The 12,735-nt window shown below is 47.2% G+C and overlaps 1 protein-coding gene across 1 annotated transcript; it reads left to right on the forward strand.

Annotated features, from left to right (window-relative positions):
- Positions 1 to 8,157: 8,157 nt before the first annotated feature.
- On the forward strand, positions 8,158 to 12,104 carry DNAJB1 (DnaJ heat shock protein family (Hsp40) member B1). The gene is made up of 3 exons (XM_090289681.1): positions 8,158 to 8,464; positions 9,852 to 10,432; positions 10,721 to 12,104. The coding sequence occupies exons 1-3, from the start codon at positions 8,254 to 8,256 to the stop codon at positions 10,949 to 10,951; spliced, it is 1,023 nt and encodes a 340-aa protein (XP_090145807.1). The 5' UTR covers positions 8,158 to 8,253; the 3' UTR covers positions 10,952 to 12,104.
- The last annotated feature ends 631 nt before the right edge of the window (positions 12,105 to 12,735 follow it).

Raw genomic sequence — 12,735 nt, forward strand, 5'->3', positions numbered from 1 at the left:
ATACAGCCTCACTGCTTCTGACTGTGGAAACCAATGGGGGTTGGGGCTGAGAAAGAAACTGCCAGTCTCTCAGCAGAGTCCACTTGCTTAAAGGGCCCCCACAGTCCTAGAATGTCTGCAGACCCACCCACTCTGGGAACAATATCCAGGAAAACAGCTAGAGAGGCGCCAGTCCCATACAGAAGTGGGAAAAGTGCCTGGAAAAGGGGTAAGTGCTAAGCAAGTGGCTTTGTTCCCTCTCAGACCCCTCCCCCACATACAGCACCACAACATGGTGAATGGGTTGCCCTGTACTAATGAATACCTAAGGCTCCGTCTCTTACAATATCACAGGTGCGACAGCTCTACCTAAGACACAGAGGCAAATACAGGAGCCTCTCAAGATGAGGAGACAGAGAAGTATGGTCCAAAAGAGGGAATGGATCAAGGTTCCAGTGGGAGAACTAAGCAACAAGGAGATAGCCAACCTAACAGACATAAGAGTTCAAAATACTGGTGATGAAGATGCTCACAGGCTTGACAGACATGCTTAAGTATGGCAAACGCATAAGGGAAGAAGTGAAGGCAATGCTAAATGAAGCGAAGGAAAATAGACACAAAACCATTGGTCAAGGGAAGGAAACCGGGGTTCAAGTCAATAATTTGGAACATAAGGAGGAAAAATAGTCAACCAGTACAGAATGAGGAAACAAGAATTGAAAAACATGAGGAGAGGCTTAGGAACCTCTGGGACAACTTTAAACGTGCCAACATCCGAACGATAGCGGTGCCAGAAAGAGAAGAGGAAGAGCAAGAAATTGAAAGCTTATGTGAGAAATAATAAAGGAAAACTTCCCAAATTTGATGAAGAAAATAGACATACACAAGTCCAGGAAGCACAGAGAGTCCCAAACAAGCTAGACCTAAAAAGGACCACACCAAGACACTTCATAATTAAAATGCCAAAGGTTAAAGATAAAGAGAAAAATCATAAAAGCACCAAGAGATGAGAGGAGTTACCTACAAAGGGGTTCCTGTAAGACTGTCAGCTGATTTCTCAAAAGAAACCTTGCAGGCAAGAAGGGACTGGCAAGAAGTGTTCAATGTGATGAAAAGCAAGGAATACAATCAAGATTACTCTAGCCAGCAAAGCTATCATTTAGAATGCAAGGGCAGATAAAGTGCTTCCCAGACAAGATAAAGATAAAGGAGTTCATCATCACCAAGTAATTATCATATGAAATGTCAAAGGAACTTAAGAAAAAGATCAAAACTATGAACCTTAAAATGACAACAAACTCACAACTATTAACAACTGAATCTAAAAAATAAAAACTGAGTCCTACTAGGCAAACCAGAATAAGAACAGAATCATAGGTATTCAGATCATTTGGATGGTTATCAGCTGGGAGGGGGAAGGGGGAGAAATGGGGAAGTGGTGCAGGGATTAAGAAGCATAATTGGTTGGTACAAAATAGACAGGGGAGAGTTAAAAATAATACAGGAAAGAGTAAAGCCAAAGAACTTATATGCATGAACCATGGATATGAACTAAGGGGGTAGGGATTGCTGGAGGGAAGGGTGGTGCTGGGCAGAGGAGAGCAAAGGGAAAAAAATTGGGACTACTGTAATAACATAATCAACAAAATATACTTTAAAATATTTTTTTTAACTGGTATGTTCTGTTGTCTGGCTCACAAGCTCCTTTTGTATTTCTCACATGCAAGTAAGGTAGGATGGTGAAATTCCCATATTTGGCTTCGCCTATTTGGGGGTGCAGGATAGAGCTGGTTCAGAGAATGTTGGGGAAGGTGAAGCAAAGAGCAGACAAGTTAGGGCTGGTTAGCAACTTTCTGCTGTGTCAGGAGCCCCAGAGAAAGATTTCCGAAGCCATGCCCTGTTTTGCCATTTTTATTTTTATTGTTAATTAAACCCATGGAATCTTTTTTTTTTTTAATTGAGGTATATTTTACATACAGTAAAATTCACCTTTTTAAGTGTATAGTTCTTACTACAGACAGTGGTATAACCACCACCATGATGATACAGAGCATTTTCATCATCCCCAAAATTGCTGCTGTACCCCTCTTTAGCAGATCTCAGCTCCTGGCAACCACTGTCTGTCCCGAAACTTTTGCCTTTTCCAAAAGGTCCCAGAAAGTGGCATCACATAGTAAACAGCCTTTTGAGTCACCTTTCTTTCACTAACAATGCATTTGAAGTTCATCTGTAGCAGTAGCTTGTTTTTAATATTGTATTTATTTTTAGAAAGGGGAAGGGGAAGAGAGAGACATTGATGTGCAAGAGAAATATTTATTGGTTGCCTCTAGCACACCCCCAACAGGGGACCTGGCCTGCAATCCAGGCATGTGCCCTAACTGGGAATCAAATCTGCTACCTCCATTTTGCAGGCCAGCACTGAATGCACTGAGCCACACCAGCCAGGGCTTGTTTCTTTTTTATGGCTGATTAGTATTTCATCATGTTGCTGGATCAGTTTGTTCATCCATTCACCCACTGAAGGACATTTAAGTTTGTTTGTTTTTTAAGATTTTATTGACTTTTTAGAGAGGGGAAGGGAAAAAGAGAGGAAGAGAAACATAGATCGGTAGCCTCTCTTCAGCACCCTGACTGGGAATGGCACCTGCAACCCAGGCAGATACCCTGACCAGGAATCAAACCCACGACCCTTCGCTTTTTCTTAAATAAGTCCCTTTATTATTTCATATAATAATGGCTTGGTGATGATGAACTCCTTTAGCTTTACCTTGTCTAGGAAGCACTTTATCTGCCCTTGCATTTTAAATGATAGCTTTGCTGGGTACAGTAGTCTTGGTTGTAGGTCCTTGCTTTTCATCACATTGAATACTTCTTGCCAGCCCCTTCTTGCCTGCAAAGTTTCTTTTGAGAAATCAGCCGACAGTCTTATAGGAACCCCTTTGTGGGTAACTCTCTGCTTTTCTCTTGCTACTTTTAAGATGAACCTTTGGTACTTTAATTATGATGTGTCTTGGTGGGGTCCTCTTTGGGTCTAGCTTTTTTGGGACTCTCTGTGCTTCCTGGACTTATATGTTTATTTCATTCGCCATGTTTAGGGAGTTTTCCTTCATTATTTTTTTCATATAAGCTTTCAACTTCTTGCTCTTCCTCTTCTCCTTCTGGGCACCCCTATGATTCAGATGTTGGCATGTTTAAAGTTGTCCCAGAGGTTCCTAAGCCTCTCCTCATGTTTTTCAATTCTTGTTTCCTCATTCTGTACTGGTTGACTATTTTTCCTCCTATGTTCCAAATTATTGACTTGAACCCCGGTTTCCTTCCCTTGACCAATGGTTTTGTGTCTATTTTCCTTTGCTTCATTTAGCATTGCCTTCACTTCTTCCCTTATGCGTTTGCCATACTTAAGCATGTCTGTCAAGCCTGTGAGCATCTTCATCACCAGTATTTTGAACTCTATGTCTGTTAGGTTGGCTACCTCCTTGTTGCTTAGTTCTCCCACTGGAACCTTGATCCATTCCCTCTTTTGGACCATACTTAGACTCCTGTGTTTGTTTGCCTCTGTGTCTTAGGTAGAGCTGTCGCAACAGTTATGTTGTAAGGGACAGTCTTCGGTATTGTCAGTATGGGGCAAACTGTTTCACCATGCTGTGGCACTCTATGTAGGGGAGGGGTCTGAGAGGGAACAAAGCCACTTGCTTAGCACTTACCCCTTTTCCAGGCACTTTTCCCACTTCTGTATGGGACTGGCGCCTCTCTAGCTGTTTTCCTGGATATTGTTCCCAGAGTGGGTGGGTCTGCAGACATTCTAGGACTGTGGGGGCCCTTTAAGCAAGTGGACTCTGCTGAGAGACTGGCAGTTTCTTTCTCAGCCCCAACCCCCATTGGTTTGCACAGTCAGAAGCAGTGAGGTTGTATTTTCCCTGGTGCTGGAACCATGAGTTGTGTGGTCTGATCTGGCGTGGGGAGCACTCCCCAGTTGTCCTTCCCTACTTTTTAAAACATATGACTGCTTTCCGCCGGCCTGCTGCTACCACCGCTGCTGCCACCACCACACCGCGTCCTCTCCACTCCGGATCCACCCCTCCTACCTGTCTTTATATCTTTGTTTGTTGGACTTCCGTGCAGCTCAATTTTCTAGAACTTCTGGTTGTCTCTAGTTTTGAGGTAGTTGTATTCCTTCTTAATTGTGGAGGGAGATGCAATGTGTCTGTCTAGGCCCCCATATTGGCCAGAAGTTCCGACGTTTAAGTTTTAATGGTTTTCAGTAATTATGAATAAAACCTTGATAAATATTGGTCATGGGCTTTATGTGAACATAGGTTTTTTCACAGCAGCTTTATTCAAAATAATAAAAAATGGTCATCAATGATAAATGGATAAACAAACCATAGTGTATCCATTCAATGGAATACTTCTCAGCAATAAAAAGGAGTAAATGAACATGAGTTTTTATTTCACGCAGGTATTCAACCAAGGGTGAGAATGCTGGTTCATCTAGCAGTAGTGCTTTTGAAGGCCTTTTTGTCAAAGAGAATTGAAAAGAATGCATTTTCCTAAGTTAAATATTTATCATTATCTGAATCACATCTTACAGAAGCTGAGTGCTTTTACCAGGAACACCCAGTGTGTCAAACACTCTACACTTCAGCATCTTACTCCCTGGGTGATTTCAGGGAAGCCATGTGACCTTCAGGGCCTCAGTTTCCCCACTTGTAAAATGAAGCTAACACTAGGCCAACCTCCTAGTATTATTGTGAGGATTAAATGAGTAAATACACACTGAACACTTGAAAATGGCTTGGCACATAATAGTGTCATGTCCATGTTAACTGTTATTACAATGTTCATTTCCTGGCCTCTCTTAATTGCATTCACATAGCAACCCTAGGTGGGAACAAGTTGTTTAAGATCACACAGGCAGTAAATAAGTAAATAGTGGGTCCAGTATTTCATAGAGGGAGAGAAACATCGATGTGCAAGAGATACATGGATTGGTTGCCTCTCACACGCCCCCAACTGGTGTCCTTTCAGTTCGCAGACTGGCACTCAACCCACTGAGCCACAGAGGCTGGAAACTTAGGGGCTGATACTTCTTCCTCAAGAAAACTTCAGTATTTGTTGTTATTGTCTTTTCTTAATAGTTTTTTATTAGAAAATTTTTTTCCAGCCTTGGCTGGTGTGGCTCAGTAGATCAAGTGCCGGCCTGCAAACTGAAAGGTTGCTGGTTCAATTCCCAGTCAGGGCAGATGCCTGGGTTGCAGACCAGGTCCCTGGTCGGGGGCATGTGAGAAGTAACCAATCGATGTTTCTCTGCCTCTCTTCCTCCCTTCTCCTCTCTATAAAAATAAATAAATAAAAATTTTTTCCATTACAATTTACATTCAATATTATTTTGTATTAGTTTCAGGTATACAGTGGTTAGACAATCATATACTTAATAAAGTGTCCCCACTGATACTTCTAGTACTCACCTGGCATCATACATACTTATTACAATGTCATCGACTATATTTCCTATGCTGTACTGTATACCCTCATGACTATTCTATGACTACCAATCTGTACTTCTCAATCCCTTCACCGTTTTCACCCAGTCCACCAACCCCCCTTTCCTCTGGCAACCATCGGTCTGTTCTCTGAATCTATAAGTCTGTTTCTATTTTGTTTGTTTATATTTTTCCTTAGGTTCCACATATAAGTGAAAGCATACAGTATTTTTGTCTATCTTATTTCACTTAGCATAATACCCTCTGGGTTCATCCATGCTGTTGCAAAATGGCTGAGTAATATTCCATTGTATGTATGTACTATAGTTTTTTTATCCATTTTTCTATTGATGGGCACTTGGGTTGCTTGCATAGCTTAGCTATTGTAAATAATGCTGCAATGAACATAAGAGTGCATAGTTATTTGTTTTTAAGACTTTTCAGTATTTTATTTTATTTTTTAGAGAGAAGGGAAGGGAGGGAGAAAGAGAGGGAAAGAAACATCAATGTGAGAGAAAAACATTCATCAGTTGTCTCTCATACACGCCCCGACTGAGGACCAAACCTGCAACCCGCATGTACCGTGACTGGAACAATGTCCAACCAACTGAGCCACAACAGTCAGGGCTCATTGTTTGCTTTTAAAGCCTTGCAACTGATTGGATGAGGCCCACCCACATTACCCAGAGTCATCCCCTGTACTTAAAAGTCAACTGATTGAAGGTGTTAACTGCTTTTACAAAATACCTTCACAGCAACTCTTGTTTGAACAACTGGGTATGGTAGCCCAGCCACACTGAGGCATAAAACTAACCATCACATCTCCTCTGGGTCAAAAGCTGAAGATCTGCTGAGATGTCTAGAAGCAGAGGCCACTTTTCCAGTAACACTCTGAAGTGCCCAGTGAGTGTCCAGGCTAAAGAATCCTAAAGAGATGTTGGGGAATTTTTAGGGGAAGGACTGGTTCAACAATGAAAACTTCCTGAATATGAGCCAGATTTATTCAAAGAAAAGGAAGGCCCAAAACTTGTCCCCAAACCAGAGAACACCTAGAGCCACGTGACGACCTTCAGAGGCTGTCAGATTTGTAACTCTAAATTAAATTTATTCTACAAAATAAATATTAGCTTATAAGTGTGAGGAAGTCTAGAAACTCTGGGTTTTTTCCCCATGATGATGACTCTATGTACCATTTTAAAAATCAAACTCTCTTTCTCCCATGATTGGTTCATGACCGTCCCTGCCCCCTGGCCCCGCTATGCTGTACCAGTGGACACACAGCCCATACCCATCCTCTCAAGTGGGCCAGTGTGTGTCCTAATTCAGAGTCCTTACTTACACGGTTACCGTGGGGTCAGTGAGCAGCCATGGAGGGCTGGAATCCCCCACACTGGACCACAGGGAAGGCTAGAGCTGTCTTTCTCAGGAGTCCTATGCTGCCAGGAAGCGGGTGGTTCAGCAGCTTCCCTCTGAGAGCACTTCCTCTGTGCCAGGCCTGTCCCGGGCACTTTGTAAATGTTGACTCATGTCAACTTCAAAGTTCTCTGAGGCAAGTACAACCACCACCCCCATTGTACAGACTAGGAAGCTGAGGCTCAAAATAGCTCAGTAACCAGCCCATGGTCATGCAGCCTGGAAGTGCTGGAACCAAAAATGACACTCAGCTGTCTGGCTCCAGAGCCAATGTCACACCACCCTGACCCCTTGGTGGCCACACGACCTACTCCCTCTTCCCTATGTCCTTCCCAGGCAATAACCTTTCTGAACCTCCTTTTCCCATCAGCCCTGTCCTTGACCAGAGGCACCTGAGACTCCCAGAGCCAAAAGGGATCATGACACCCACAATAAAGGAAACACGCCCTGAGAGGTTTAGGACACACCCATGTTCCCCCAAATCATAAAGGTAGTGGAGAGAGGAAAGGAGCAGCTGCATTCAAAACAGCTAGAAATACTTATGAAGCAGCCACTGCAAGTGAATGCCAGACACTGTTCAAGGCACTGGAGACCTAGCACTGACAGGATGCAGTTCCTGCCCTGATGGGGGGTCACAGGCTGAGAGGCAGGTGACATTTAGCATTAAAATCAAGAAAGAAAATTTCAGATTTCAGCGGCACGTGTTCTTGAGAAAACGGTAAAGTGAAAAGCCACTTCTCCGGGAGGTGAGCTTTAGTCCCAGGTCCTCACCTCGCTTTACAGGGACCCATCTGGTGAGGACAGACAGTCCTGGGGTTCCCAACTGCACGCTCCTCACTGCCGGAAGAAGAGAGCGGATGGGTATTTTCATTCCCAGAAAGGAGGAGGCGGGGCACAAAGAGGTTAAGCAACGTGCCCAAGGTCACCTGGCACGGCCTGACCCTGTGAGTTGCCGGCGCGCAGGTTTATCTTCTCCACAGCAGTTTGTCGTAACCGACTGCCCAGGCAAAGGGTGGGAGGCGGGACAGGCCCGGTCACCCAGGGCGGTGACACAAGTACGTAGGACTCCCGGGGAGGATGAACGAGGGCTCAGTCGCCCGTGTCGCGCGCCCTAGGGAGGCGTTGCCGAAGGCTGAGCGGGAAGAGGTGTGGCCACGCGCGGATGGCCGTTGGCGGCACGGCTCCGCCCCGGATGTTGACGCATCGCCGGCTGGGCAGCGGCGATTGGTCGTCGCAACGTGGGGGGCGTGGCGGAAGGTTCTGGAGAGGGCTGGCGGGCTCTGGAAGCTTCCGCCGGACGGGTATATAGAGTCCCGGACGGGGCGGCGGCAGCGCGGCGGGAAGTAGGCAGGTTTGCGGCGGGCCGCAGGCGGGGGCCATGGGAAAAGACTATTACCAGACGCTGGGCTTGGCCCGCGGCGCGTCAGACGAAGAGATCAAAAGGGCCTACCGCCGCCAGGCGCTGCGCTACCACCCGGACAAGAACAAGGAGCCCGGCGCCGAGGAGAAGTTCAAGGAGATCGCCGAGGCCTACGACGTGCTCAGCGACCCGCGCAAGCGCGAGATCTTCGACCGCTACGGAGAGGAAGGTCCGTGCGCGCGCGCGACAGGGGGCGCGCCCCCGCCGTTTGACAGGCGGGGAAACCGAGGTACCGCAGCTATGCTGCGGAATCCCTGGGTGGAGGGGATGGGAGCTGCTTGGTGCGGCGAGCAGCCCCAGCCCTCCAGCCACGCGGGCCTACGCCCTGGGATTGGCGGCCGCCCGATGGGAGGAGGAACCCTGGCCGTGCTGCTCACCCAGAAGCTTCTAGCCTGTCTGGGGTTGCCCCTCCCTGGGTGCCTACGCCCTCCTTTCTGGGTGCGGGTGCAGACGGAGAGGGGGGACGGAGGTCTTGTCGGCTACTGACGCTGCGGGCCCACATGTCCCGGCTGACTTGGGAGAGGTTGGGGCCCGTGCTGTCCAAGGGTGCTGGGCAGGACTTCTGGCTGAATGCCGGGCACCACTTAAGCGCAGTGAGCCTCCAAAGGGGAGCGCCAGTTCTTGTCCACTTCCCTCCTAGGCTCCTGGAAGGGGGAGGAGCTAATCCCTGTAAAGTACTTAACCAGCCCAGAACCAGCTGTAGATAGCCAACACCCACTTTGGGCCCCACCTCTAACCCAGCCTCCCTGAGTAGCCCTCCTCAGGGAAAGAGAAAGCGGCTTTCTCGTTTGTCCAGTTGCTCGTGGATGATTCAAATGGTTTATGGGCATGAGCTTGGGCTTGGTGTTAAGAAATTAAGTGGCTTTTTTATTTATTTACTGTTTGGAGGGGGAGGGGGAGAAAGGTAGAGAAACATCAATGTGTGAGAGGTACATCCATCTGTTGCCTCTTAACACGCCCCCAATTGGGGACCTGGCCCACAACCCAGGCATTTGCCGTGACTGGGAATGGAAGCTGCAACCTGACGGTTCACAGGGCTGCACTCAATCCACTGAGCCACACCAGCCAGGGCTTAAATAGCTTTTTACATAAGGATGGTGGCAGTTAGTGCCAGGGTGTGAGAATTTGAAAATGTCCATGCATGGTTTTACCAACATTTTTTACTCTTCCCCACATACGTGTCCAACCCTAAAGTACTTAGGAGTAAACACTGAAAGCTCACTCTGGATCAGTCTTTTTTTAATATGGTTTTTTAGTGAATTCTTTTAAGTCCTTGTATCATGCTGGAGGGTAAGTCAGTGACAAAGTGACAGGATCTGGGTGGCCCTAGCGAGGACCATCTCAGAGCTTGAGGCCCCTTGCTACTGTCATGCCATACTGAAGTGCTTGGATGGGGAGTCTGTCTCTGCTGCTATAGTGGGACTTAAAGGCTCAGTTTCCTTCTGGTTCTTCTCTGACACACTAAATAAAATTCATCTCCTGGTGGCTCCAAGCTTTTTTTCCCTTAAGGAAAGCCCCCGGCCAACCATCTGACTTCTTTCAATTCTGCCTTTCAGGTCTAAAGGGCAGTGGCCCCAGTGGTGGGAGCAGTGGTGGTGCTAACGGTACTTCCTTTAGCTACACATTCCATGGAGACCCTCATGCCATGTTTGCTGAGTTCTTCGGTGGCCGAAATCCCTTTGACACCTTTTTTGGACAGCGGAATGGGGAGGAAGGCATGGACATTGATGACCCATTCTCTGGCTTCCCCATGGGCATGGGTGGCTTCACCAACATGAACTTTGTGCGCTCCCGTCCTGCTCAAGAGCCCACCCAAAAGAAGCAAGACCCCCCTGTCACTCATGACCTTAGGGTCTCCCTTGAAGAGATCTACAATGGCTGTACCAAGAAGATGAAGATCTCTCATAAACGGCTGAACCCCGACGGGAAGAGCATTCGCAACGAAGACAAAATCTTGACCATTGAAGTGAAAAGGGGGTGGAAAGAAGGGACCAAAATCACCTTCCCCAAGGAGGGAGACCAGACCTCTAACAACATTCCAGCCGACATTGTCTTTGTTTTAAAGGACAAGCCACACAATATCTTTAAGAGAGATGGCTCTGATGTCATTTACCCAGCTAGGATCACCCTTCGGGAGGTAAGGCACTAGGCAGGGTGGTGTCTGTTGGGGAAGAGATGGTTGCTTTTTGAAGCAGTTTGGTATATATTTGATAAATATTTCTGAGCTCTTGGTGCCTGCTAGACTTGGGGGTGCAGCAGGAACTCCATTTTTCTGGAGCTTCTATGCTGTTGACTTGGGTAGATCTGGAGCAGGGTCTTAGCTGCAGAGGTCTAATGACTCCTATCCTTCCCCAAGCAGCCTCTGGACAGGAGTGGAACTTCCTGAGGTATCTTTTATCTAATACTGTCATTTTTGTTTTCCAAGGCTTTGTGTGGCTGTACTGTGAATGTCCCCACTCTGGATGGTAGGACCATACCCTTCATATTCAAAGATGTCATCAGGCCTGGCATGCGGCGAAAAGTTCCTGGAGAAGGCCTCCCTCTCCCCAAAACACCCGAGAAACGTGGGGACCTCATAATTGAGTTCGAAGTAATCTTCCCCGAAAGGATTCCCCAGACGTCAAGAACCGTACTTGAGCAGATTCTTCCAAAATAACCACCTGTGTTCCCCGAGGACTGACCAGGGAGGGACGTTTTCTGAGCTCCAGGATTTCTGGACGGTTCACCATTTTTGGACCCGTGAGAGGGCGGGAGGGCCCAGGGAGGCTTGCGTACTGCTGAATGTGTCCCAGAGAATATATTACAATCTTTCAAAGTCTGCACTAGGCTTCAGTGGTTTTTCGAGCGATAGGGCAGCAAGTAGTGGTGACAGCAAGAGAAGGCATTCCAGTCTGCCCCACTGGGTCCTGCAGCCCTCCTGGGATGGGCCCACCCCTCCTTCAGGCCCTGGCCAGGGCTGAGAGGCAGCCCTGCAGCTGAATTTGAGCCCGCTGTCATCCCTTTGCTTGCGGCCATTAGGTGATGTCAGCCTGCCATCCTGGTTACCAGACCTTCCCTGTATACTCCAGTTTCTGTTGTGTGACCAGTTTGTGTTTTATCCTGTACTTATCTCCCAGTGTCTTGCTCTTCCTCTGAAGAATCCCATCTTTTGCCATCTCAAATTGAGAACCTAGACTGTTTTTGCAGAACTGCCTGGCCAGCACCCACAAGCAATACCTCTTGTTTCAGCAGGACCAAGGGAGCCACCCTCAGTGAGTGAGAGTGACTTGAACAGCCCCCTCTCCTTCGAGAGTCAGGAGCCCTTTCAAACTCTGGCTCCAAGGCCAAGTGTGCTCGCCTAAGGGTCCTTTCCTGTAAGGCAATCTTTGGCACACCTGGGCTTCCCAATGGCCTGGGTCATTTTTTTTTGTTTAGTGGACTTTGGACTCTTTTAAAGGGATCTGATCCTTTTGAATTTTGCACAGCCCTAGATATAATCCCTTTTGATAAAAGGGTCTTTGCTCCTAATTATAGGAGCACTGTGGAACATCTGTAAATACATTTTTATAATTCCATGTAAAGTTGGTGTACATTCAAATGAAACCAGTCTATGGCAGCTGCTGTTCTCTGTACAGGCCCATAATGGCATTCAGAAGGAATGGGGGGCGGGGGGCAGGGCAGGGCACGGTTTGGAATGAGTGTTGCGTGCAGGACAGTCTGGTGCTCAGATCTTTAGACTTATTGTTAAGTTGCCACTGCCAACACAAGACCAAAGCGTGTGACTTGTCAATGTGCAGCGTGACAGCATTAAAGACTGATGCTAAACCTCAGGGGAGCAGTCTTGCGACTCTGTTTGAGGGCTCTGCTGATTGGGGTGAAGGCTTGGGGATTCCTCCAAAGGCAGCCAGGGCTGGAGGTGGCGGTGAGTGAGAGGTAGGATTCCTCTGTGAAACAGGTAACACCCTTCCTGGGCTCCCTGTGGGCTGGGAAATGTCAGCCCACCTAGACTTTGCATCCAGAGACCCCAATGGATTCAGAGCTTGGATTGGGTTTTTTGTGTGTGTTTTTTGTTTGTTTGTTTGTTTGGGTTTTTTTGGTGAAGGTTGGGGCCCAAGTTAAGTATTTCTCCTTGTCTTCCGGGTCCCAGGAGGCAGTGTGTGGTCTGCCCTCTTAACCATCCTCGACGCCTTCCTTGCTGGAACAGGCTGGATGTCAGGTAGGTCCTGGCGGAGCCTGACTAGGATTCCAACCTGGTGCTGGCTGCCTGCCCTGGAGAAGATCATTTCCTGCCCTCACTTTATTTGCAGGCCACTGAAGCTGCTTTTACTTTGTAACTTTTTAATAAGGGATTGGTTTTACTATAATGTAAGTAATTACACAGCCTGGAAACAATGTATTGCTAAGTTACTACAAAAAGTCTTGAGTAAAAATTGTAACGCCATATCAAAGTGAACTTCGGTG

The sequence above is a fragment of the Furipterus horrens genome, unplaced genomic scaffold, assembly GCF_987537825.1.
Source record: "Furipterus horrens unplaced genomic scaffold, mFurHor1.1.pri manual_scaffold_10, whole genome shotgun sequence".
In the NCBI taxonomy this organism is placed as follows: Eukaryota; Metazoa; Chordata; class Mammalia; order Chiroptera; family Furipteridae; genus Furipterus; species Furipterus horrens.

What these genes read in the sequence shown, in the direction of transcription:
- DNAJB1 (XM_090289681.1), top strand. Translation starts at nt 8,254, where the DNA reads ATGGGAAAAGACTATTACCAGACGCTGGGCTTGGCCCGCGGCGCGTCA. An exon ending in CGACCGCTACGGAGAGGAAG is followed by an intron (nt 8,465 to 9,851) that starts GTCCGTGCGCGC and finishes TCTGCCTTTCAG; the next exon opens with GTCTAAAGGGCAGTGGCCCC. An exon ending in CTAGGATCACCCTTCGGGAG is followed by an intron (nt 10,433 to 10,720) that starts GTAAGGCACTAG and finishes TTGTTTTCCAAG; the next exon opens with GCTTTGTGTGGCTGTACTGT.